This window comes from Solenopsis invicta, chromosome 10 (genome assembly GCF_016802725.1).
Source record: "Solenopsis invicta isolate M01_SB chromosome 10, UNIL_Sinv_3.0, whole genome shotgun sequence".
In the NCBI taxonomy this organism is placed as follows: Eukaryota; Metazoa; Arthropoda; class Insecta; order Hymenoptera; family Formicidae; genus Solenopsis; species Solenopsis invicta.
In genome coordinates, this window is record NC_052673.1 from 7,926,552 (window position 1) to 7,951,513 (window position 24,962).

The 24,962-nt window shown below is 29.2% G+C and overlaps 3 protein-coding genes and 1 pseudogene across 5 annotated transcripts in view; 2 read left to right on the forward strand and 2 right to left on the reverse strand.

Moving 5' to 3' along the window:
* Positions 1–1,344: 1,344 nt before the first annotated feature.
* Positions 1,345–7,727, forward strand: LOC105202456 (1,4-alpha-glucan-branching enzyme). Of its 2 annotated transcripts, XM_011170995.3 has the most exons (11): positions 1,345–1,629; positions 1,703–1,879; positions 1,997–2,166; positions 3,336–3,577; positions 3,646–3,855; positions 3,950–4,257; positions 5,341–5,541; positions 5,613–5,965; positions 6,087–6,271; positions 6,666–6,957; positions 7,034–7,727. In XM_011170995.3, the coding sequence occupies exons 2-11, from the start codon at positions 1,767–1,769 to the stop codon at positions 7,039–7,041; spliced, it is 2,082 nt and encodes a 693-aa protein (XP_011169297.1). In that variant the 5' UTR covers positions 1,345–1,629; positions 1,703–1,766; the 3' UTR covers positions 7,042–7,727. The 2 variants fall into 2 exon arrangements, with proteins under 2 accessions (XP_011169297.1, XP_025992247.1); XM_026136462.2 differs by lacking the exon at positions 1,345–1,629 and having other exon boundaries at positions 1,656–1,879.
* Positions 7,728–7,986: 259 nt separating this feature from the next.
* Positions 7,987–10,056, reverse strand: LOC105202457 (mitochondrial import inner membrane translocase subunit Tim29). The gene is made up of 3 exons (XM_011170996.3): positions 9,736–10,056; positions 9,566–9,667; positions 7,987–9,314 (listed from the first exon to the last, which is right to left on the reverse strand). Exons 1-3 carry the CDS (start codon positions 9,878–9,880, stop codon positions 8,899–8,901), a joined length of 663 nt encoding a protein of 220 aa, XP_011169298.1. The 5' UTR covers positions 9,881–10,056; the 3' UTR covers positions 7,987–8,898.
* A 2,567-nt stretch (positions 10,057–12,623) lies between these two features.
* LOC105202473 (THAP domain-containing protein 2) overlaps positions 12,624–24,962 on the reverse strand; it is a 31,693-nt gene continuing 19,354 nt past the window's right edge. For both annotated transcript variants that reach the window (XR_005575658.1, XR_005575657.1), the window contains exons 8-9: positions 13,189–13,271; positions 12,624–12,908 (exon numbers count right to left, since the gene is read on the reverse strand). The gene's annotated coding sequence lies outside the window, so the exon portion shown is untranslated. The remainder of the gene's footprint in view (positions 12,909–13,188; positions 13,272–24,962) is intronic.
* Positions 16,867–23,132, forward strand: LOC105206373 (annotated as a pseudogene).

Genomic DNA, 24,962 nt, shown 5'->3' on the forward strand with positions numbered 1-24,962 from the left:
TACATATGTTCACTCTTGATAATATTATATGAATATCATATGAGAAATAGATAATATTATTTACTTCAATATGTTAAATTATTGAGAATATTATAACTTCAATTTTAAATGTAATAATTCACATTAATTTTTTATCACAAGAATATTCGTAGAACATTTTTATATATTCACGGACATTGAAATAATAACGAATAATACCACGAATATTATGTAAAAACGGACATATTATAACAATATTCCCATAATATTAAAATAATATTAAAAATATTGAATAATATTTTTGAAACATTATTTTAATACTCTTTTAATTTTTAATAATATTTGCATAATATTCTAGGAATATATTGTAATGCTTATAAGATAGATTTATGGCCGATATTTATAGTCAGTATTTATAAATAATTTTCAATCTTTGAAAGAAAAAAATGAATGAATCTGGAATTAATTAATACGTTTTCACAATCAAAGATTGAAAATTATTTACTATAAATATACCAGCTTAAATCCTTCCTATTTTAAAATTAGCACGTTATTTTATTTGAAGCCTGTTTTTTTTGTGTTTTCAATTAGTTCCCATACGCACGTGCGCGTAGTCATATAAAAAAATTTGTATTTATTATAAATTATAATAAAATCCAGTTACATGAGTAGCTACTTCTATAAGCGCTACAATATTCTTAGAATATTATACGAATATTATTAAAAATTAAAATAAGATTCCAAGTATTTTTTTAATGTTATAGGAATATTGTATTAATGTCATATGTTTATTTGCTTTACATATACAAAATAATCTGCTATATATTGTTTTAATATTTTAATATAAGTAGAATATTATGATAATGTTTTATGAATATTATTTTTGTTTAAAAATTAATGTGATAATTATTATGTACATAAAATATTCATAAATAAATATCCCCTTACGGTAAAAAAAATTTTTATATATAATTATCTATGTATATAGTTATATATATTATATATAATGTATATAGTTATATATATTATATATTATATATAAGTATTATATATAAGTTATATACATAATTATAATTATGTATAGATAATTATATATAAAAAATTTTTTACCGTGAGGGGATATTTATTTATAAATATTTTATGTACATAATAATTATCACATTAATTTTTAAACAAAAATAATATTCGTAAAACATTATCATAATATTCTACTTGTATTAGAATATTAAAACAAATAAAAAGTTTATTTTCTATATCTAAATCTAAATTCGAAATTAACAAGTACAAAAATCCTGATTATTACAATTTTATTATTATTATTAAAGAAATTTGAGGTTTGTTCCGCTAGATTTGTATCTCATCTCACTATGTTCGGCCCTGAGGTTCCGCGTGGCGAGACTGGCGAAAGGCGAGAATAATGGTGATCAATGGTGATTGATGGTGATGTCAAAGGTCGGAGGCTCCGACTCGGAGCTCGGAGCAGTGGACCACGCGGATTAAAGCACTAAACACTCGCGACTGCTCGCGACCGCGACGCCTATAATCAGCTTGTAATTACGTAAACTACGGCCGCGTGGCACTTAGTTCTTTTTCTTCTTTCTGTCGCGACCGGCTGCCATGCGGCCAAGGCTCTGTTCCGCCTTGTCGAAGGTATATGAGTAAATAGTCCACTAACGTCGAGCGAAGAGGGGATCATGACATTGACGTGACATTCAAATTTCAGCCGGTCCATGCCGCGGTCACGTTGCCAATTTCGTTAATCGTACATAGAGCATCGTGATAGAAACATGGGTGGCAAATGGTCTAACATGGATCCCTCGCAAGTCGAGGTACCGGAAATAAAAACCCTCCTCGAGAGAGATCCGTATCTGAAGCCGTACGAGAATGATATTCGACGAAGGTACTTTTATTTAAAGCATTTTTACATACAAGTCATCCCCGATTTGCGCACTTTGTGACGTCGCTGCTAACAATAACTCATTGGAAATGTTCCGGTAACATTACCTTGCCTTTCCAGATATGCCCTCTTTTTGGATTACGTTGAGAAAATAGAAGAAGGAGACGGAAGCCTCAGGCAATTTACTACTGCGTACGAGAACTTTGGTATTCATATCCAGGATGACAATAGTGTTGTTGCGAAAGAATGGGCACCTGGTGCGCAGGAAGTATTTCTGACTGGAGAATTCAGTATGTACTTTTAACTATATTTTACAATTATATATTGATATTAAATATTTGTATAAACTTTACATAAGTACAATTTATTGCTCCTTCTCATAAAATTTCATTGAATGTTTACAATCATTTATATTATTCACGACTGCAGAAAAATATACATAAAATGACATTTTGTTTATTATAAAACAGTGAAGAGGACTAAGTAAAGTCAAAATATGTTTGTTTTAATTTAAATTGATAACAAAATAATTTATATAAATAAACATCTTTTTGTGCTCATTATTTAGTCATTTATCTCTTTATTGTTTTGCATATAATGAGCTTGTATTTGTTATAAATACAATTTAATTAATTAAATTATAATGTTTTGAATCTTTTTCGTTGTTTTTATTTGTAATTTTATATTAATCTTTAAGTAGGTAGGAGGTCTATAAAATTATGCAAATAGATAGATGCTTAGAATTTCTCAAAGAAATGGATATCATAGCTATATTTTTTATTAGTATATTATGTTATGTATAATGTTATATATATTATTATATTATATGTAGATTATATTAAATTTACATTAGTTATATTTTTATGAAATAGGATAACTATCCTAATTATTACTGTTTTAAACTTTGGGTCTCAATGGGATATACATATGTCTCATCAAGTAACTGTTACATTATACAATAAGAACATACAGGTTGTCAATAAATAAAATTTATTCAAAATACAAGGGTTATTCGGAAAGTAAAGTCTGAAGACAAATATGGAAACTATGTAGAAATCAGACTTTACTTCCCGAATAACCCTCGTAGTTATCAAAGGAAAAAAAAAACAATTTTAATCTCAAAGGGTTACCACGCATGTAGTGGCAATTATATTTATTTTGTAGTTTTTTAAGTACATAATAAACATAAATGTTAAACCAAGTATGTAATAAACAGTTTACTATTTTAAGTTAGAGGAGCTCTTGCTACTTAATCTGTACTCTTAATACTGTTACTCTTTAATCTGTTAAGTAATATCAATAATAGGAAAGTAATAAATTGATCTGTTCTGTTATCAATTTAAAAGTATAAAATATTTTAAATAATTATGCCTAGCTGCTTAATCCCTATCTTCTAAAAAGTTAATTTATTTAATATATTAGAAATATCTTTAATTAATATAATTATTTTATTATGTAGATAACTGGCAAAAAACTGCTGTGCCATACAAGAAATTAGAATATGGCAAATGGGAATTGCATCTACCTCCAAATACAGATGGTAGTTGTCCTTTAAAGCATAACTCCGAAGTAAAGCTCATCATCAAGAGCCACAATAACGAACTACTTGAAAGACTGAGCCCATGGGCGACTTATGTGACACAGAAACCAGATAAATCTGAAGGAACTACTTACAAACAACGTATATGGCATCCAGAAAATGTATTGGATCTGTTACTATTAATAATGTTTCTAGCATGTGACAGAGATATATGATGCTTCTTTTCCAGAGGTACAAGTTTAAACATCCCAAACCAAAGAGACCGGAAAGTCTCAGAATTTACGAATGTCATGTTGGTATTGCTACACAGGAATTTCGTGTCGGCACTTACTTGGAATTTGCTAGAGATGTGATACCACGGATTGTAAGGCAAGGTTACAACACGATACAAGTAATGGCGATTATGGAACATGCTTACTATGCTAGTTTTGGATATCAGGTTGCATACTTATACACACAATGAATTGTAAAACAATTACATAATTATACGTACAAGTATCTCTAAAGTTCTATATCTCTTGTTAAAATTAAAGGTGACTTCCTTTTATGCGGTTTCTTCTCGCTATGGAAATCCAGAGGAATTGAAAGAGCTAGTGGATGTGGCGCATCAGCACGGTCTCTATGTTTTGTTGGATGTTGTACATTCACACGCTTCCAAGAATACTTTGGACGGACTGAATATGTTTGATGGTACGGATGCATGTTTCTTCCACAGTGGAGCTCGTGGCGAACACTCACTGTGGGATAGCAGGCTGTTCAATTACGCAGAATATGAGGTACTTCGGTTTTTACTGTCCAATCTACGTTGGTACATCGAGGAATATGGTTTTGATGGATTCAGGTACTTAATTTTTATGCAAATTGATTTAACTGTACAAAAGCTTATGACTTTCATACATAACAAATGTAATTTTTAATAATAAGTGAAATTAGGACCATAGAAATGTCAAACATAAAGATCAGAGTGGTTGCAAACTTTGTATCTAATAATAATAATTTTTATGAAGAAATTAATGGGCTAATAAGAGTAACCGCGGTTGTGCGTAGAATTAGCAATTTTATTAATTTAAAAACAAAAAACAGACTCAGCTTCGAGTCATCCTCAGCTACAATTTCTTCTCCCTTGAACGCAGTTACATATATCTGGTTTTGCGATGCTCCCCGGCTGGGCAATTCATCGGTTAGGACCCACGAGCAATTCTCATGGAAAGATTAATTTCTGACCATTGTATAGAGCAAATTAACATTAACTTTTTAGTCTCTTGTTGGAAATTTTTGTTAAAACATTGTATCCACCGCTCTTCCACTGTAAAATTACTCACTTAATAAAATTGCTAATTCACCAACACCACCATACTCTTATTAGCCCATTAATAGTTAATTTCTTGACAATTTGAAAGTACTATACTTTGGTGTCTTTTATTGTAATTAATTTTTATGAATTTTTAGATAGTTACAAACTGATATAAACTCTCATTTTTATGTTTCATATTTTTATCGGTCCTAATTTCACTTATTATTGATACACATTGCCTGAAAAAAATGTTGCCCTAATATACATTAATTATTACAATATCACCACATGCTTTGGTAATCAAATTGATAAGGTGTCCACACAGAGACCCTCGAATTCTAGTTAAAATATTTTTATTCGCAATAAATTCTTTATAGTATTTTAAAATGCTCATGAGCATTAGTATTATTAAATTGATACGTTAATTTAAAACATTGTGATATTACGTAGTCCGGCTTTAGTTAAGATCTGTTTCAAAATGATGAATATACGACGTGAAGTTTATGAAGCTTATGAGTTAAAGATGATAAAAATTCATACAAAAATTATTATTAGGCACAAAGTTCTGTGCAAACCGATAGACTTTTATTTTTATGTTAAAAACATAATTTTTATTGAAATTGCCGACAGGTTTGATGGTGTCACATCGATGTTGTATCATTCGAGAGGCTTAGGACAAGGTTTCAGTGGCCATTACGATGAATATTATGGTTTGAATGTCGATGTAGAGGGCATAGTGTATTTAATGCTTGCTAATCATATGTTGCATGAAATATATCCCGAAATTGTCACAATAGCTGAAGATGTTAGTGGAATGCCAGGCGTTTGCAGGTACAAAATTCATGTCAACTTTCATCAAGTCTTATAAAACATCAATTTTTAATATTTTGTAAAATATTCAGACCCGTTGCCGAAGGTGGTGTGGGATTTGACTACCGATTAGCCATGGCTATTCCCGACAAATGGATTAAGTTGTTAAAAGAAGTAAAAGATGAGGACTGGAAGATGAGCGACATTTGCTGGACACTTTCTAATCGAAGATGGATGGAGAAAGCGGTTGCCTATTGCGAATCTCACGATCAAGCTCTCGTAGGCGACAAGACGATTGCATTCTGGCTTATGGACAAGGAAATGTATTCACACATGAGCACAATGAGTTCACACAGCGATGTCATATCTCGTGGCATTGCCCTCCACAATCTAATCACGCTTATCACGCACAGTCTGGGTGGCGAGGCTTATTTAAACTTTATAGGTAAATAACAAATGAATAATTTAATCTTGATCTTTTGTTGAATCTCGAGCTGTACACATTCATGACTGAGAAAAAATATAACAGCAATAAGAAATACTCTATAAAAATACATGTCTTACAGGCAATGAATTTGGCCATCCCGAATGGCTGGACTTTCCAAGGATTGGAAATACAGATAGCTATCATTATGCCAGACGTCAATGGAATTTAGTAGACGACGAATTACTGAAATATAAATATATGAATAATTGGGATCGCGCTGTGAATACGCTCGAAGAGAAGTACGGATGGTTGCATGCCAATCCCGTAAGTAGTTTTATATATCGAAAGTTGATCAGTCAAATTAATCAATCTTAAAAAGTCATCATCTCTGGTAATTTTTAACGACTTTCCACTCCTATATATTTATTTTGCCCTCCTTTTCTCCCTTCTACATCTGAACATTATAAAGATCCTTCAGAAAAAGAATTCAGGTTCTCACAAAAAAATTAACTGAAATTAACTACAATATTCATGAAACATTAGCACTGATGATTAAGACATGAGATAACTCGTAAATCTTTTAGCATTCTTGAAGAGAATATCCATGAAAGCATAAAAGCATAACATTTATAAGTTTTTGTTCTCGTCATTATAAATTTTGATGCTCGATAATAAAAAATTGAAGGGATAGGGTAAAAAATGACATTTAAATTTACAGGGCTATGTGAGCTGGAAACACGAAGATGATAAGGTTATTATATTCGACCGTGCTAATCTCGTGTTCGTCTTTAACTTTCATCCAGTCAAATCGTTCGCTGATTATCCGGTCGGTGTAAAGAATCCAGGAACATACAAGATCGTTTTGTGCAGCGACGATGAACAATTTGGAGGAGAACGTCGCGTAGACACGAGTGTGCAGCATTTTACACAAGCAGAACCATTTTCTGCGTATCAACACAAAATGATGATCTACATTCCGCGCCGTACAGCGTTAGTTTATGCACAAACTGGTAACGTATCAATATATATCTCGTATTAATATTGTTCGTAGAGTAATTAATATTAATAAAACTGATTACATTTCAGATTGCTAACTGCTGTCTCGTGAATGAAGACTGTTTGAAAATTGCATAATGATATATCACATTTATCTAGTAAATACAAATAAATACAGAGGTCATATTTTTGTAAAAATAATTTTATATAAATATAAATATATATATATATATATATATACACACACACACACACACACACACACACACACACACACACACACACACACACACACACACACACACACACACACACACATATAGAGGAGAGTGGGGTGAATCGGACCTAGCTGCAGTTTTTGTTCTCTATAAAGCGCAAATAAAGTCCGATCGTAAAACTGAAGGTGCCGTTGGAAAGATAATTTAATTTCCTTCATTTTTGCTTTAGATCATTTTGACGTATCTTTCATCTATGTTGAACTATAACGGAAAATATAAAAATCCTTTTTGCGATCCGATTTGGAACTACTGGTTCTCATTTTTATCACTTTATAAATAGAATTTCAAAAGATTATATTTTTCTTAGTATTAAAGAAAAACGAACAATTGGACAGTAAAAAATAAAAATTTTATCAAAAAGAAACAAATTAGTAACAGTTTATATAGTTTATATAGTTAGACGTTTCTCGATCAAGTTATGATATTGTTATTATATAATTATATAATTAATTATATTATATATTATATAATTAGAGTTGAAATCAATAAAATTCGATTATTCCCAATCTGATGGTTCATAATATTTTACTAATTTAACATTTCTAGGACCAGATTTGGTCGCCCGAGTGCTACAATCAGGTTGCAATTCTGATGTAAAAGTCCGATTTGGACACGAGTCCTTTCAAACTTTGGAACAATTTTTACAATAAACTGCAAAAGAGATCACAAAATGATTTATATTTTTAAATTCTACACTTTTTAATTATTTTAAATCAATTGTCTTTCAAATTTTTAACATCTTTTAAATAATGATTTACAAGGATGTTTTTTTTTTAAATTTTTGCACAATGGCTGAAAATACATATTTGCATCTATTTTGTAAATGATGTATAGAGAACTGTCAAACTACTGTCACATGTTCGATGTCTTATAAAAACTTTACATTATAAATGGCACGCAAATCTGCTTAACCGTATTCATTTAAATTAAAAAGGTCTGATTTGGAAAACGGTCCGATTTACCCCACTCTCCCCTATATATATATGTATGTATACATATAGGGTGATCCATAACGGTTGGAATAACTATTTACTATAAGAAATGACTTACCGACTGCACTTTATGTAATTTATATGGAGTGAAGTCAGTAAGTTATGTCTCATAGTAAATAGTTGTTCCAACCATTATGGATCACCCTGTATATGTATACTTGGAAAATTTGCGTCTAAAGAGATATATTGTGATAAATTCTGAAAAAAAACTTGAATATAACTATATCTTTAGATTTCTATTACGAAACAATTACAGTAAATGCTTACACATTTATTTTTTCAGACATTGTCGTTTTACTCTAAGTCACCAATTTTAATATATTTTATAAGCAGAAAAGATAATCGGAAAAGTTGATTTATCATGTTTTAATTTATTCAAATGTAATCATTAGGTACATCCAGAAGAGCACTTGCTTACTGAGCACTTGAAGATGATTGGTTTTTACCTCTGGATCCACCTAATCACTTCAAGTGTTACTTAGCTGCTCAGTGAGCATTTCTGGGTGCACCCTTTAATTGCCCCTGTGTATTTACAAGTAGTTATTTTAGACAGATCTTTATCTTTAGGATATTTTGTATCTGAGTTACTAATTTACAAATATATATTGTTTTTCAAAAATTTACAAAATTATATATTTTTTACATAAATAATACAAGAAAATTTTTTCCTAAAATTTTTCAAAAATTATGTTGAAGCAGTGTCTGTATTATTCATAGCTTCCACAACACTAAATTCTGCTTCATTTACATCATAGTCTTTCATTTTTTTTTCTAATAACCACCATTTTTCTAGGAAACCTATATCTACTATTCTTTCATGAAAAGTCATATATCGTGGCTTTAGATAAGGACAAACAGCCTTATAAAAAGAACAATCTTTGTCATAATTATCTAACCAAATTAAAGACATGATGCCTAAATTTAGTCTCCTGATTAATCCTTCGTTGTAGCATTGTTCCAACCATTTTACATGTTGCACAGAAACAGGATTGCGTATGGCTTCTCCCACTTGTATTAGTTTTAGATTACTTTGTATCAATTGATCCCTGAACATAGTCTCATCTGGATTATGTTGATTAGAATAGAAGCAACCTCCTAAAACTATGATATAAACGTTTTCATACAAATGTAATATTATAGATTACAAGATTGGAAACATTATATTATAAAAGTAACGCATTACCATTACTGTAAAAATGTAATGACGTTATTGTTATTGTCACAGAAAAGTTATGGTAATGGTTACAAATAATACATTTCTTCCCAACTCTGAGATGTGTGTGTGTGTGTGTGTGTGTGTGTAATTACACATGTATCACGTGTTAAGTGACATAATCTGCACAGATACCCACACATAATATATATTGAGGCACGTACAGGATGCTCCTTGCAATCCTTGGCTATGTCAAATGCGACATCCTTGTAATCTACATAAAGACCGTGCCAATATTTCGCTGCAAAATAATAAAACAATTGTATTACTCGAATTATGCATAATAAGTCAATTACATTTATTATTTACCCCAGCGTTCAAGAATTGTGCCTTTAATCTTTTCAGGCATTTCGTAGTTCTTAATTTTAATACCGACTTCATTAAACTTGGATGTGAACAATCTAAGAGCTGCCTTAAGCTTATGGGGAAGCTGAACTATTTGTTGAGCACTCATGTCAAATCTCTGCAGATATATCAGTCACAATAATATCATTATACGAATCTCAAAGCTAACCCAACTGTTATGGCATTTAAATCACGATACGTTATGTCACACTAAAAACATAACCAAACTACCGCAAATTCGACTTAAAGGGCCTCGCACATGAAATGCATAACGTAACACAAGCACAACATCAGACCGATGGGCCAATGAGCATCCAGCATAAAGTCGCCATATTGATTTTCATTGGTCTATTGGTCTTATGTTATGCTTATGTTATGTTATGCATTTTATGTGCGAGACCCTTGAGGGCCTTGCACATGAAATGCATAACATAACATAAGCACAACATAAGACCGATGGGCCAATGAGCATTCAGCATAAAGTTGCCATATTGATTTACATAACATTTTCATTGGTCCGTCGGTTTTATGTTGTGCTCATGTTATATTATTTCATGTGCGAGGCCCCATAATAAAGCCTGCCGCAGACGATACATTTTTCCTTACTGGATTTCTAACTGGATTTTTTTACTTGCTACCGTACGGGCAATGGTACTGGCAGTGCTATTGGCCGTGGTTCCACACGGTGCGAGTTTTCGTACAGGCTGAGCAACTGAAATTTGTTTCATAGAAGCGGCACGCTTAAATATGGATGAGATAGATGAGACGGATGAAATTATTGCAACAGTTGTACATTGTCGTAAAATTGCTATTGCATTATTTTTAATTATTGAAAAATTGACAACAAAATAAATATCGCCGACGTTTATGGAATCGACAGTCAATCATTCTTTAATTATTCACTTATATAATTATTCTCGTATAATTATTTGTGGTTACAATTTCGTAGACGTATAAGTTAACGTTAAGCAAGTTCAAGATTGATCTGCTAACTGTTTGCAGCCTCGACGTGATCATTTAAAATTGACAGCTCTACAAAGCAGTGAACTTCGACAAGGTAAGGATAATGCCTTCAATTCTTTCCATTTCCTGACACTCGACGAATTTGAAAAACGACATACTCACTTACCTATACAGTAAATTTATACTTGACATCATATAAAATTTTTATTTTTTTATTATTATTTTGGTGGCAGCATAATTCTAACAAATCATATTGATATCAAAACTCTGAAAATGACAAATAATTCTCTACTTATTTGCGTAAAATAAATTATCCCGAGATAATAACTTTACTATTCAAACTTATTCGTAGTAAACGCGTCTTATGAAATTATCCTTTAATTATTTACGTGATAAACTTTTTACACGTACATATTTGATTCTAGTAAAAACATAATGGATAATTTTTTTCTTTTTGAATAAGTTGGAAACTTGTTGAAATATTTTTAACTAAATAATCTTGCATTTATTTACCATATAAAATCATTATAAACATACATTTTAAATTTTGATGGCAACATAATCTTGAAAATAATTGTGACTAAATTTTGGATAAGAAGAATAAATTCAACCTGTGTGAATTCTTTAACTATTAGCAGCATTCTATGTGTCACACTAAAAATAAATAATTTTCAAAATTCTATATTTCAAAAACATTTTACATTCCAGAATTTTTGATCGAGAAACTAAAATTTGCATATAACATTAATTGTGTAGTCTCTCGTCTCGAACACGTCCCGAGAATCGCAATCCCAAGTCGACATTTTAAATAAAACTTTCAGTAATAGGTAAACAAACCAAAAATAAATTTATTTAAAAAAGATTAAAATATATAGTTAGTTTTGGTACTCCACTACTAAAAGACATTTATAAAATTGGAATGAAACAATACCATTTTCTCACCCAGATAGTCAAATAATTGCAAGTTGTCGACAACTTGTCACAAATATTCATATTAGTTGTCAGCAAAGCAACAGAAGGGGGTATCCTCTTACCATTACGTTCTTGCCAGCAATAGTTTTTAAAATATAATACCAGCAAGTTTTCAACAACTTATCAGCATTATACTTATTACAAGTTATAAATGGGAATTGTTGCTCACATGTTGCTGTCATGTTGCTCGCAGATTGCTATAAACAATTTTTAAAATATAGTAATGGCAAGTTCTAAACACAACTTACCACAATATAATAACACAGACCCAGATAACAAAATGCGCGCATAGTGAGTTCACGGAGCGCGCATGCCGTGCGGATTATCGGCACGATGTGAGCTCACCGCATCCGACAGATGCGTCATCATATGAGACTCATATTGGTCGCACGTTTGCGGTACTCATGGGTGCGAGCGATATGAGCCTCAAATGCGTTCTCCAAATGAGACTCATATTGTTCGCATGCATGCATACGGCACTCAAAAATTCTAATCATTGCCCATTTTTTTCACGTACTTTTAATGCATTATATATCAATATTTTTATTCATTTTTTTCTGATTTACAATTAAAAATTAACATTATTATATACAATCTTTAATAAATTAGCATTAAAAATATTAAAAGCATAAAAAGTACTTCAAAAAAATGCGCAGTGATTGGAAGTTCATATAATATTTTGTAAATTTGTTAATATATGGGAGGGTCTTGTTTTATCACATTGCAATTGTCCACTGCATCCATTCACAGCAAACGGTATCTAGAATTTTTTTACTGTTTAAGCACTGCAGTGAATGGTGGTCAATCGCAACGTGGTTAAAAGAAAAATTAACATGTACACAATTAATATTTTAATATTATTTTCAAGAGAATTTTACTTTAATGAAATTCTAATTCAAAATTTAGTTACAAAGATATTTGAAGTTAAAAATACATACATTTTTGTAGAATTAAGCCTATAATAATTAGAGATTGTATATTCTAAAATTTTAATTTAAATATAAGTAAATGATAGTTTTTTCAATTAAGCAGCAATATCTGCAAATATCTAACATATTTTATATATGTTCATAAAACGAACCGTCCATACACCTCTTCGAGGGAACTTATAAAATAAAATATGCGAGGTCTGTCAACAATAAAATATGAAATGCTTGCTCTCGTATTGTTTCCAATGTTTGGCAATATTATCCCACAATTTCCTAGAAACAAAGAAAAGAATAATATATAAAAATGAAAACATTTACAATATGAAAACCGAGTTTGATAATTTTACAAATATTCTACAAATATTATTTTGTTATAGTCAACGTTGCAAATACACTGTATTACGAAATTAAAATTTACCTTCATACTTGAATCATATAAATAATAAGTCAATATAAAATAAAAAAAGAATTAACAAATTGAAATTGTTTTATCGGTTTTATTACAATTGCTTTTGTAATATTGTAGAAAATATAAATATTTTTAATTATTTACTTTTATACTCTACGACCTTGGTAGTAGTTGTTGAACCAGAAGTTCTAATTTACTACTGTTTGGCAATATTATTCCACAATTTCCTAGAAACAAAGAAAAGAATAATATATAAAAATTAAAACATTCACAAAGTATGAAAATCAAGTTTGATAATTCTACAAGTATTCTACATTTTATCATTTAATCGTTATAGAAAATTAATTTGCCTTTACAAAAATTTAATAAAGTTTATTAATAACAATAATAATCATAATAATAAGTAAAAATTTTGTAATAATAAAAAATTAGTACTTATAAAATATTTTGAGAAGCGTTTAAAAATTATTGAAATAGAAATGCAAATTAAAAAAGTTAGGTTATGTAAAATATATTATACTTATATCAAGTAATAAATATACTACACATAAAAGCAAATTTAAGACCCAGACTTTAATTAATTACCTGAGGTTTTTTTATCCACGGAGATCCGATATTATGTAAAATACTCTAGTTCAATGTAAAAATATTACATATAAAAACACGGCACTTGCAAAGTATTACACTACTACCACTAACCATGACCACTACACTCAACTGGCTCAATTGCACTGTCGATGACGAGTCATGATGACCGTTACGGCATGGAGAACCATGTACCATCGAAATGCATACGCAGAAGCTTTTTGCTGCGATTTGTTGGCTAAAGTCGCGTGACTTTATTGAAAAATTTAAATTAATGAATGCAAATAAAAATCAGAAAATATCAGAAAAAATCAAAATATCAAAATCAAAGATAACATGTTATATTTAATCATACAATGATCGTTTTCTTACTCATAAAATGCAATAAAAATATAGTTTTACTAATAGTTTTTCTTCTCATAAGTCAAATTTTCTCTTTGTATAATATTTTTGTATATTTTATTGTACACAGTACATTTAATACATTCTCACATAGTCTCATATACAATATATTTAAAATTTTTTCAGATTTTTTATTTGCTTATAAAAAAATTGTCACTTAAAAAAAATTAAGAAAAAATTAATTTTTCTACAATTTTTCTCTATTTTTCAGATTTTCTCCTTTTACATATTATACGTAAATTATGTTTTTACATACACAGCATTTTTATGTCTTATACAATTTATTTTCTCATATTTTTATTTTTGCTTACAAAGAAAGATTAGATTTTTTCATCCAGTTCTGTGATTTCACAGTTCTTAAGATTTGCAAATCTTAAAAATTCCGTAAAATTACGGTAAGTTATAGATGAAGATTTAAAAAGATTATAATTTGGAAAATTAAAATGAGAAAACCAGAAAACACGGTATAAAATTGTTTTCTTATACTTATTTTTCAAACTATTTTTTAATTTTTGTCTATAATTTATCGTAATTTTATAAGATTTTAAATCTGCAAACTTTGTAATAAAATTACAATTGGATAAAAAAAATTAGTTTTTTTTATAAACGAATAAAAAAATTTGAAGATTGTGAAATAAATTTTATGAGATATTCTAAGAAAGTATAATACTAAATGCTGTGTATGATAAAATATGAAAAAATACAATATATTTGAAAGAACAAAATTTTTAAATGAGGGAGAAAAACTTATATATATTTTCTTCATTTATTTTTATAAGAAAATGATCATTCAATGAGTAAATATGGTATATTATTTAAGAAATTATAAGATATTTTTAAATAAACATAAGATATTTTTTGAAAAATTATGAAAAACTTTTTTTATCAGAGTTACGCGTGCTCCCATCATATCGTGAGGGCAGCGTGATACGTTCTTGTGTGCACGGCGGGATTATCACGTTACCCTCACGCCGTGAAATGTTCCCATCACGGCGTGATTGCATTATGCGAGCTTTTACGCGTACATGCGTGCGCCCATCACATTGTGAGGGCACTGTGATGCACTTTTGCACGCACAACGTGATCATCACGTCGTGAGAATAACGTGAACTCACGAATTGTTATCTGGGGATTGACTTCAATAATTTTTCTACATTTGCTCGACAATAAAACTCAGCATTGATACTAAATTGACTAAAACATTTTTGTCGCATTAAATAAAAGGCAACGTAATAGCAATTAACAAGCAATTTAATCTGCGCGATGATTTGCTTTAGATTGAGTTATCACGTTTTGCTATCTGGGCAGTTTTATCATGATTCCAAAATTTTTAATCGATAACCTCAAAAATTTATAGGACATAAAATTACCAGTAATTAAGTGCCTAAATGATCATATAGTAATTATGCCCAAATCCGACATGATTACAAGTTCATAGAAATACCCCTCAAAATTTTGACCGACAACCTAAAATTTTTATAAGACATAAAATTACATATAATCAATTGTCTAAACAGTCCCATAAAAATAATGTTCAAATTTTAATTATTTAAACTTCTACAGTATAACGATCAAAAATTTTACGATAACAAAGGGAGTTATGTATTGATATTAATATTGTTTCACTTCCTCCATAAGCCCATACTATTGGTAATTCATATTAATATTTACAATAAACTTTTAATTTGTTTAAACAAAATATTAATTTATAAATTTTATAAATTTTATTGTACAACTTCTTTTGACTCTCAAAATTCAACTATACTTTTTGTTGAAATCAAAAATATTAATTTTTTCAATTGTTTAAATAAATAAATTATTAAAAATCCAAGATATACATTAGAAGCGCCTTCCCTAAAAACAATTTTAGCAATTTGTTTGAACTCTTAATCTCTAACCGTTTCGGAGCTATGAGTTTTTGAAAAACTCACCCCGCAACCACCCTTGTAACTAAAAATGCACTCCGTAAGAAATCACCAAGGCCAATAGACATACTCCCGATCTTGAAATAATTTTTTTTCAAAATTACCCCTTCGGATTGAAACCACCCCTATAAGGAAAATTACCCCTTAGATAGTTAATAACATTCCCCTAGGTTTCAAATTTTTTCGATAAATATTTCAGAAGTTACAAATTTTAAATGTAAATACTAAATATACCTTATATACCTTACTTATTGGACACCCTATATGAGATTACCCCCATGTCAAGATTAAGAGTTGAAAACAACATCAACTTTATTAAAATCACGAAATAACCCTGTAGTTCAATTTTTGTGACAATATCTTAATTAGTTTAAAAATAAATTTATTTTACATTTTATAATTATTAAAAATTGATTTCAAGAGGATGACGATATTATCAAAAATTTCAGAACCATAATAAGAATGTGTGTAAAGCTGGCATATCATTTGGTGGAAACGCACTAAACATTGATAGTTCTGGGTTTATTTTCAATAGTTCTACAGTTCCTGATAGATAAAACAAATAGTTCTGGCCTTTAAAGCGAAAAAAACGCATAGGACAAAGTGAGACGCTGCGTCTCAGTTTGTTCACGCTGCGTCTCAGTTTGTTCTTTGTAATTTTCCAGACCCAATTTTTGTAACATTTTAAAAGATCTATATAGTTCTAGATGAGTTCTAGAAAGAGTTCTGGCGTTTATAGGAATAAATCGGTAAAACGGTGTCGCTGATTTATTGATTTGTTACGCAAGACGATCAATAATTTTACGAGCTTGAGCTGTTGTTTATGCATTTTATTATGGCGCACCGGGTCTTATCGTTATCGTTTAACTGATATAGAGTGTTTATTAATAGTTGTTTACATCTTTTGCCTTTAAGAAGTAATTTTAAATAAAGTATCAAACCAAATCAGAAAGATAATAAATAGATAAATTTATCGTTTTCCTCTTCCATTCTTTAAATCTGCGTATAAAAGTGCGCAAAACGCATCTTGTTATAGTCTATAGCAAGCATTATTGTGTAGTAACACTTGTCCACAACCTTTAAAGGCACGGCAATAATAAATTTGAAGGTAAGTACTTTAAATTCAAAGTAACTTCAAAAAATTACTGAAAACGTTTTGAAATATAACGTTTGTAATTTTATCAATATAATTAATACTATGTAAATAATATATGGGAAATATTTTAAATTTATAATATATTTTAAAGTTAAATATATTTTAATTTATTTTGGATTTAAAATACTTAGTAGTAGTAGTAGTAGTAGTAATAGTAGTAGTGGTAGTAGTAGTAGTAGTAGTAGTGCTTTATTCTCTTTGCGGGGTACACTGCGGATCTCCGCTCCGCTTACAAAATACCTATGTTTCTCGCTTTTTATAAAAGCTAAATATCAGCGGATAGCTGAGATTTATTTTATAGATATATATGTAATTTTGAAAAATATGTTGGATATTAATTTTTTTTTAATTTTAATCTAGCTTGTGAAAGCCTGCAATGTAGCTTTTAAATAATGTAATTGAATTTAATATGTAACATAATGTGTATAAATTTAGTATATAAAGTTATGTAAGGGAGATAAATGTGAGCTATTTGTATTACAAATGTTGCAAGCTTTGTGAGTTTCTTTTATATAAAGCCGAGGGGAAATTCACAGCCGGCATTGGTGTACAAAATTTCGGCAGTGGACTGCCGAAAAAAGTAAGCAGTGACCTATAATATTGACGGCATTGTCGTCAGTGGTTGGGGAGTGGTGAGCTCACTTCAGAGTCGGTTTTTCGATCATGGGGTTGAGCACAAAAATTTTTGAATACTTCGGGAAAGCTTTAGAATTCTTGGGCAGGCATTGGCGTATGATAATGGGCACGCGGTAGTGTTCATAATTGCATGGCATTGCCTTAATTTTAATATAGGATTGACGGCATTGTAGGCATTGACTAACAATAAGCATTGTCGGCAGTGTACAAAAATGTCGGCAGTGTTTTACAGCAATGCCAAAAATCGGCATTGGTGTACAAAATTTTGGGTTGTGAATTCCTCCTCGTATAAAGCTTACTAGCAACAACAGTTATAAAATATTTATTACTTAGGATGTAATTTATAAAAATTTAATGACATTGAATAATAAGTCGAAGAAGAGAAGTAGTAATCCACAAAAATAAATTTAAAAGATTATTTTGTTTAAAAAATAAAATATATTGTTATAAAATAATGTATTTTTATGTTTCTATGGGTTATATTATAAGATAATACTACATTTTGTTCTTAATTATAAAATTTTACGAAAACAACCATTAATTGATATGTTTTAGATAAAGATATCCATCCGACATGTTAAGTAAATTAATTGGGACTTTAGTTACGTTTTATATGTTTTGTACATTCTTTACAAGTATGTGCGCTTTAACTTATGGACAAAAGGGGAAACTTCTGATAAAAAACCCGTTGCACCTGTAAATGATTTAATATCTCTTTTGAAAGGAAATTTATCAATCGGTGAGTATCTTTATAATAATAAAAAATCTCTATTACGTAGTCAATGACGTTAGACAATAGCTACAATCTTTGACTGATCTCTTGTTATCTATATTAGTTTTATTTTTCTTATCTATTATTAGTTTTACGATAGAATAAAGTCACCATGTAGCTATTAAAATGTTTCTCATAATTATATAAATTGAAGAATATATTTCAATTATTTCAATTAATTTAAATTAACATTTTTTTGAAAATTGGTTGAAGTCTAGATAAAATCCATAAATTTTTTGTATAAAGATGTATAAAAATAAGTAAGGATTATGCATACATAAAATTTTTTACATTAATTACTCTTACATTTTATGAGTATACAAAATATACACCAATTTTTATCAGATCGATGATTTAATAGTTATCGCTACGTTATTAAATCTTTAATAGAGGAGAAAAGAATATTATGGCCACTATCGACAATACGGCTATCTCTATTATCTCAGGTTATCAAGTGACGTATTCTAACAATTGCTTATGGAGTTATTTGTTTAGTAGCTCATCTTTTTTTAATGATGCTAATATGCCAATACGTAATAACTGACAATTGTTATAAGGCATTTTTACTTTTGAGCACTTCTAAACTTTTTTAAGGTATACTTTTAAACTTTAATTACACATATTTCCTCGTTATTCTTAAACTCGAGGGTATTATTACACGAACGTATATACGCTCGAATATTTTTTTTATATTTAACTGTTTATTCGGCTGTACATATTTCGAGTTATACAAAGTTAAAGCGATAACATGGAATTTTGTTAAGATGATTTTTTTAAGCGAAATTTTTATATCGAAACATTTCTTTGATAAATCGATTGTCATTGTAAAAAGCACTGTTCAGAAACATTAGAGACATCAATTTATGTTTATTGTTTAATAATAAACAGAGATAAAATGATATTTCAAATAAATTTTCTAATGGTATTTTTGAAATTTCTGAACGTAGGAAAATTCAAAATCAGGAAAATTCTAAACAATAAAAAATTAAAAATATATAATTTTGTAACAAGATATTGTGTTTCTTTTAAACTGAACTAATTTTTTAAAATTATTTTTATGGATAGTTATATTACAATCACGTTTTTTCTTTTACCGATTACGCTGTGCATTAGATTTTTATAAATCACGTTCTAAATAATAAATATTTCACTTTGAATCTGTCAAATCTGTCAAACGACACTCTGACGAATGTAATCGTTCAAGTTTCAATAGAAAATATTAATTATAAACAATCTTATTCAATAAAATGCAAATGGGTGTGCCATATTACCTTTTTCTCCTCTATTTAAAAAGACACGCATTAATGAAAGTCGCATTTGTCAACAGGTGAAGTCTTCCAGAATGCATATTTAAAATCTAAAGCTTGTGGCATTTTTGGGATGTACACATTTTTCAAACCAACTCTGATCATTACTGATTACCATATATTATTCAAACAGCGCTAACAACAGAGTTTAAGTGTTTTCAAGATCGCGGAGTGTTCTGCGATGAAAAAGTCGATCCTATGTCGACGCACTTATTTTCAATGAGTGGCCAAAAATGGCGTAATTTACGATCGAAATTAAATCCATATTGTAATTTAGGAAAAATAAAACAATCTTTTATGATTATAAAGAAATGCAGCGAAGAACTTCAAAAAAATTTAGAGGGCAAAGCTCAAATAAAAGATTGCATAGATATTAAAGATATGTTCGAAAGGTACTTTTTTTATTCTTAAGACTTTTTATTCTTAATAATATACGAGCATTAATTAAAATAATGTGAAAAATGAGGTATACGATGGATATTATAATGGCCACAGCATTCGGCATTCAATCAAATTATATAAAACAACAAAATAATGAATTTAAGTATTGAGGAAAACAAGTCTTCGGAGAGGAAAGCATTTGGAAAGCTCTCTTCATGTTTACACCTAATGTAATGAAATTTTTTTCCGTACCCTTTACGGACAGAAAGACGAGTAAATTTTTTATGGAATTATTTCAAGAAAATGTGAATTACCGACAAAATAATAATATTATCAGACAGGATTTCATGAATATGCTTATACAATTGATGGAGAAGGGATATGTTAACAACGAAAAAGACGTTATCGGCGATTTATGTAAGTATTTCAATCATGCAACATTAAAATAATCCATGTAACATTAAAATAAAAAAATTGTTGAAAAACCGTTTTATTTGTTTACAGCAGACGTAAATAAACTAACCATAGCTGAAGCGGCTACACAAGCTTTCGATTTCTTTTTGGCTGGCTACGAAACGTCAGCCACAACAGCTTCGTATTGTTTGAATTAGCGTGCAATCTTGATATACAGGATAAAGTTCGCACAGAAATTGATGAATTATTAAAAAAACATGATGAGATATCGTACGAGGCTGCAAATGAAATGAAATATTTTCAAAACGTAATAAATGGTAATTATATTGATCTGAAAACAATTACTCGTTTATATGAATTTTCATACGAAAGATATATTTGTGCGTATATATTATATGTGCTTTATATATTATACTCTTTCTACTATATTTATTATTTTGATTGTATCGAACAGGTATCTGTGTGTTCGATACAATCAAAATAATAAATATATTAGAAAGAGTGTAATAAATTCATAAAGCACATATAACGTATATGCATACACATGCACATGTATAATATCTTTATATGCTTTTACTTATTGCAGAAACTTTAAGAAAATATCCCCCACTATCCATTTTATTTCGGAAGTGCGCTAGAGATATGGATCTCTCAGATACAGATATCCACATTTCAAAAGAAACTATAGTCATTATACCGGTGCTTGGATTGCACCGCGATCCAACTATATATCCGGATCCGGATAAATTTGATGCGGAACGATTCACTGAAGCCAATAAAGCAACAAGGCACTCGTTTGCATATTTACCATTTGGTGAAGGACCACGGATGTGCATGGGTGAGAACAATCTTATTTAACTTGTACATATTTTCTATTAAAAATTTTTTTAAACATACAACTTAATTATTACAGAAACTTTTTTACAGACATACAGGGTGTTCATTAATGGTTACACCTTTTACCATAAGAGCGCGCCTTAACTATGACTTACTAATTTATGTGAAGTGAAGTCGTAAGTCATTTCTTATGGTAAAAGGTGTGTACAACCATTAATGAACACCCTGTATTTAATTAATAATGGTCTAAGGTATTTTATACCTAAGACGTTTACACATGTACGCTAAGACAAATAAAAGTGGGACTTGCAAAACTGTTGTTAAAATATAAATTCAAACCATATCCAAAAACTTCAATCCCGTTAACGTTAGATAAAAAGTCAGTTTTAATAGTTACGGCAAAAGGCGGAATACATCTAACTATTGAGCAACGATAACGGTCTTTGTTCATTTTTCCTAAAAAAAAGTTTGAGATAATTATAAATTTATATTTATAATTATTGGTTTATAATTAGTGGTTTAAATTTATATTTTAACTTAACATAAACTTAAGAGTTTTTTTCTTAAAGCAAAAAAGCGATTTATTTTAAAGTAATATTACGTGATTGAAATACTTACATAAATCGCCGATAATGTCTTTTTCGTTGTTAATATATCCCTTCTCCATCAATTGTATAAGCACATTCATGAAATCCTGTCTGATAATATTATTATTTTGTCGGTAATTCACATTTTCTTGAAATAATTCCATAAAAAATTTACTCGTCTTTTTGTCCGTAAAGGGTACGGAAAAAAATTTCATTACATTAGGTGTAAACATGAAGAGAGCTTTCCAAATGCTTTCCTCTCCGAAGACTTGTTTTCCCCAATACTTAAATTCATTATTTTGTTGTTTTATACAATTTGATTGAATGCCGAATGCTGTGGCCATTATAATATCCATTGTATACCTCGTTTTTCACATTATTTTAATTAATGCTCGTATATTATTAAGAATAAAAAATCTTAAGAATAAAAAAAGTACCTTTCGAACATATCTTTAATATCTATGCAATCTTTTATTTGAGCTTTGCCCTCTAAATTTTTTTTAAGTTCTTCGCTGCATTTCTTTATAATCATAAAAGATTGTTTTATTTTTCCTAAATTACAATATGGATTTAATTTCGATCGTAAATTACGCCATTTTTGGCCATTCATTGAAAATATGTGCGTCGACATAGGATCGACTTTTTCATCGCAGAACACTCCGCGATTTTGGAAACACTTAAACTCTGTTGTTAGCGCTGTTTGAATAATATATGGTAATCAGTAATGATCACAGTTGGTTTGAAAAATGTGTATATTCCAAAAATGCCACAAGCTTTATATTTTAAGTATGCATTCTGGAAGACTTCACCTGTCGACAAATCTTTTATTAATGCGCGTCTTTTTAAATAGAGGAGAAAAAGGTAATAAGGCACATCCATTTGCATTTTATTGAATAAGATTGTTTATAATTAATATTTTCTATTGAAACTTGAACGATTACATTCGTCAGAGTGTCATTTGACAGATTTGACAAATTCAAAGTGAAATATTTATTATTTAGAACGTGATTTATAAAAATCTAATGCACAGCATAATCGGTGAAAGAAAAAACGTAATTGTAATATAACTATCCATAAAAATAATTTTAAAAAATTAGTTCAGTTTAAAAGAAATACAATACCTTGTTACAAAATTATATATTTTTTATTTTTTATTGTTTAGAATTTTCCTGATTTTGAATTTTCCTACGTTCAGAAATTTCAGAAATACCATTAGAAAATTCATTTGAAATATCATTTTATCTCTGTTTATCATTAAACAATAAACATAAATTGATGTCTCTAATGTTTCTGAACAGTGCTTTTTACAATGACAATCGATTATAAATATTATTTATAATTATATCTCAAACTTTTTTTTAGGAACAATGAACAAAGACCGTTATCGTTGCTCAATGGTTAGATGTATTCCGCCTTTTGCCGTAACTATTAAAACTGACTTTTTATCTAACGTTAACGGGATTGAAGTTTTTGGATGTGGTTTGAATTTATATTTTAACAACATTTTGCAAGTTCCACCTTTATTTGCAAGAAGGCAAATTTCATACCTGAAAACAGAAAATAACGATATAACTTACAGACACATTCCAGATTTTATACGTATGTCTTAGCGTACATGTGTAAACGTCTTAGTAAGGTAGTAAACAAAATACCTTAGACGATTATTAATTAAATACAGGGTGTTCATTAATGGTTGTATACACCTTTTATCATAAGAGATGACTTACGACTTCACTTAAAAAAAAGTTTGAGGTATAATTATAAATAATATTTATAATTATATCTCGAACTTTTTTTAAGAAAAATGAACAAAGACTGTTATCAATGATTAGATGTAAATGTTTCTTGTAATTAGTTTTAAGTATTATAATACTATTTTATACTAAAATAATAAAATGTTTCGTTAATATATAAATTTACTTCCAATTTACTTTAAACCTATTATATGTAAGTAAATAATGACAAAATTTTATATTATTAAATGCCTCAACTGTTTAAACAGCTGACAATTGAAGTTTTTTTTTTAATTTTGGAATATCATCTTTAAGATAGAAAAGTATTATTCTTTAAGTCATTTTTATATTCTTCTGAAGTAATGGCGAATGCCGGTTCCGGTGGGCGGCTAAATGCTATAACTAGGCAAATATTTTATAGAAATGTTAAAGTATATGCAAGAATTGTTGAAAAATTTGTTTGTAAAAGTAACAAAAATTAATTTTAACACGAATTCTCAGTCGTACGCAGAAGATAATGTGTGTATAAATATGAAGAAGATGACACCTAAAAATAACATGATGGACAGTTAATAAACATATACACACCGAGAAAAATATCTAGAGAACGGATTATAAAATTACAATTATTTTTTCAAAAGTAGCGTACAAATATTTATGAAAATTTAAATCGGATAACTTTTTCAATGTATAAAGATATAAAAAACAGTATGATATTCGAGTAATTTATTATAAAGTTTAAATAAATCTTATTAAAGAGTACATTGTTATCTTTTCATACTACGTTTTTATACGATGTTTGCATACCTTATCATATATTATATATGTGATTTTAGCATCAGTTTTGTAAAGCGCACCAAGAATTTCTTTTCTAAGTCTATCTTGTACTTCCGGATGTATCAAGATTTCGTAGAACCATTAGCAACCAAGAAGTTTCGTAACCAACCGTGAAGAAAATATAGCTGCTTGTGGTACTACTCCTCTTTGAGGAAAATAAAAATAGTGATTCACTTACTTGTATTTCACCAATTAAATCAGTGATGGTATGCACTTGTCGAAAGATTTGCGAAAAAACAGAGTTGAAGCTTTTATAATAAGCTAGGCGCCCTACCATGGACTTCTTTTAATCATTTATCAAGTGTTTATCATGTAACGTGGACATTGTTTTAAATAAAGCATAAAG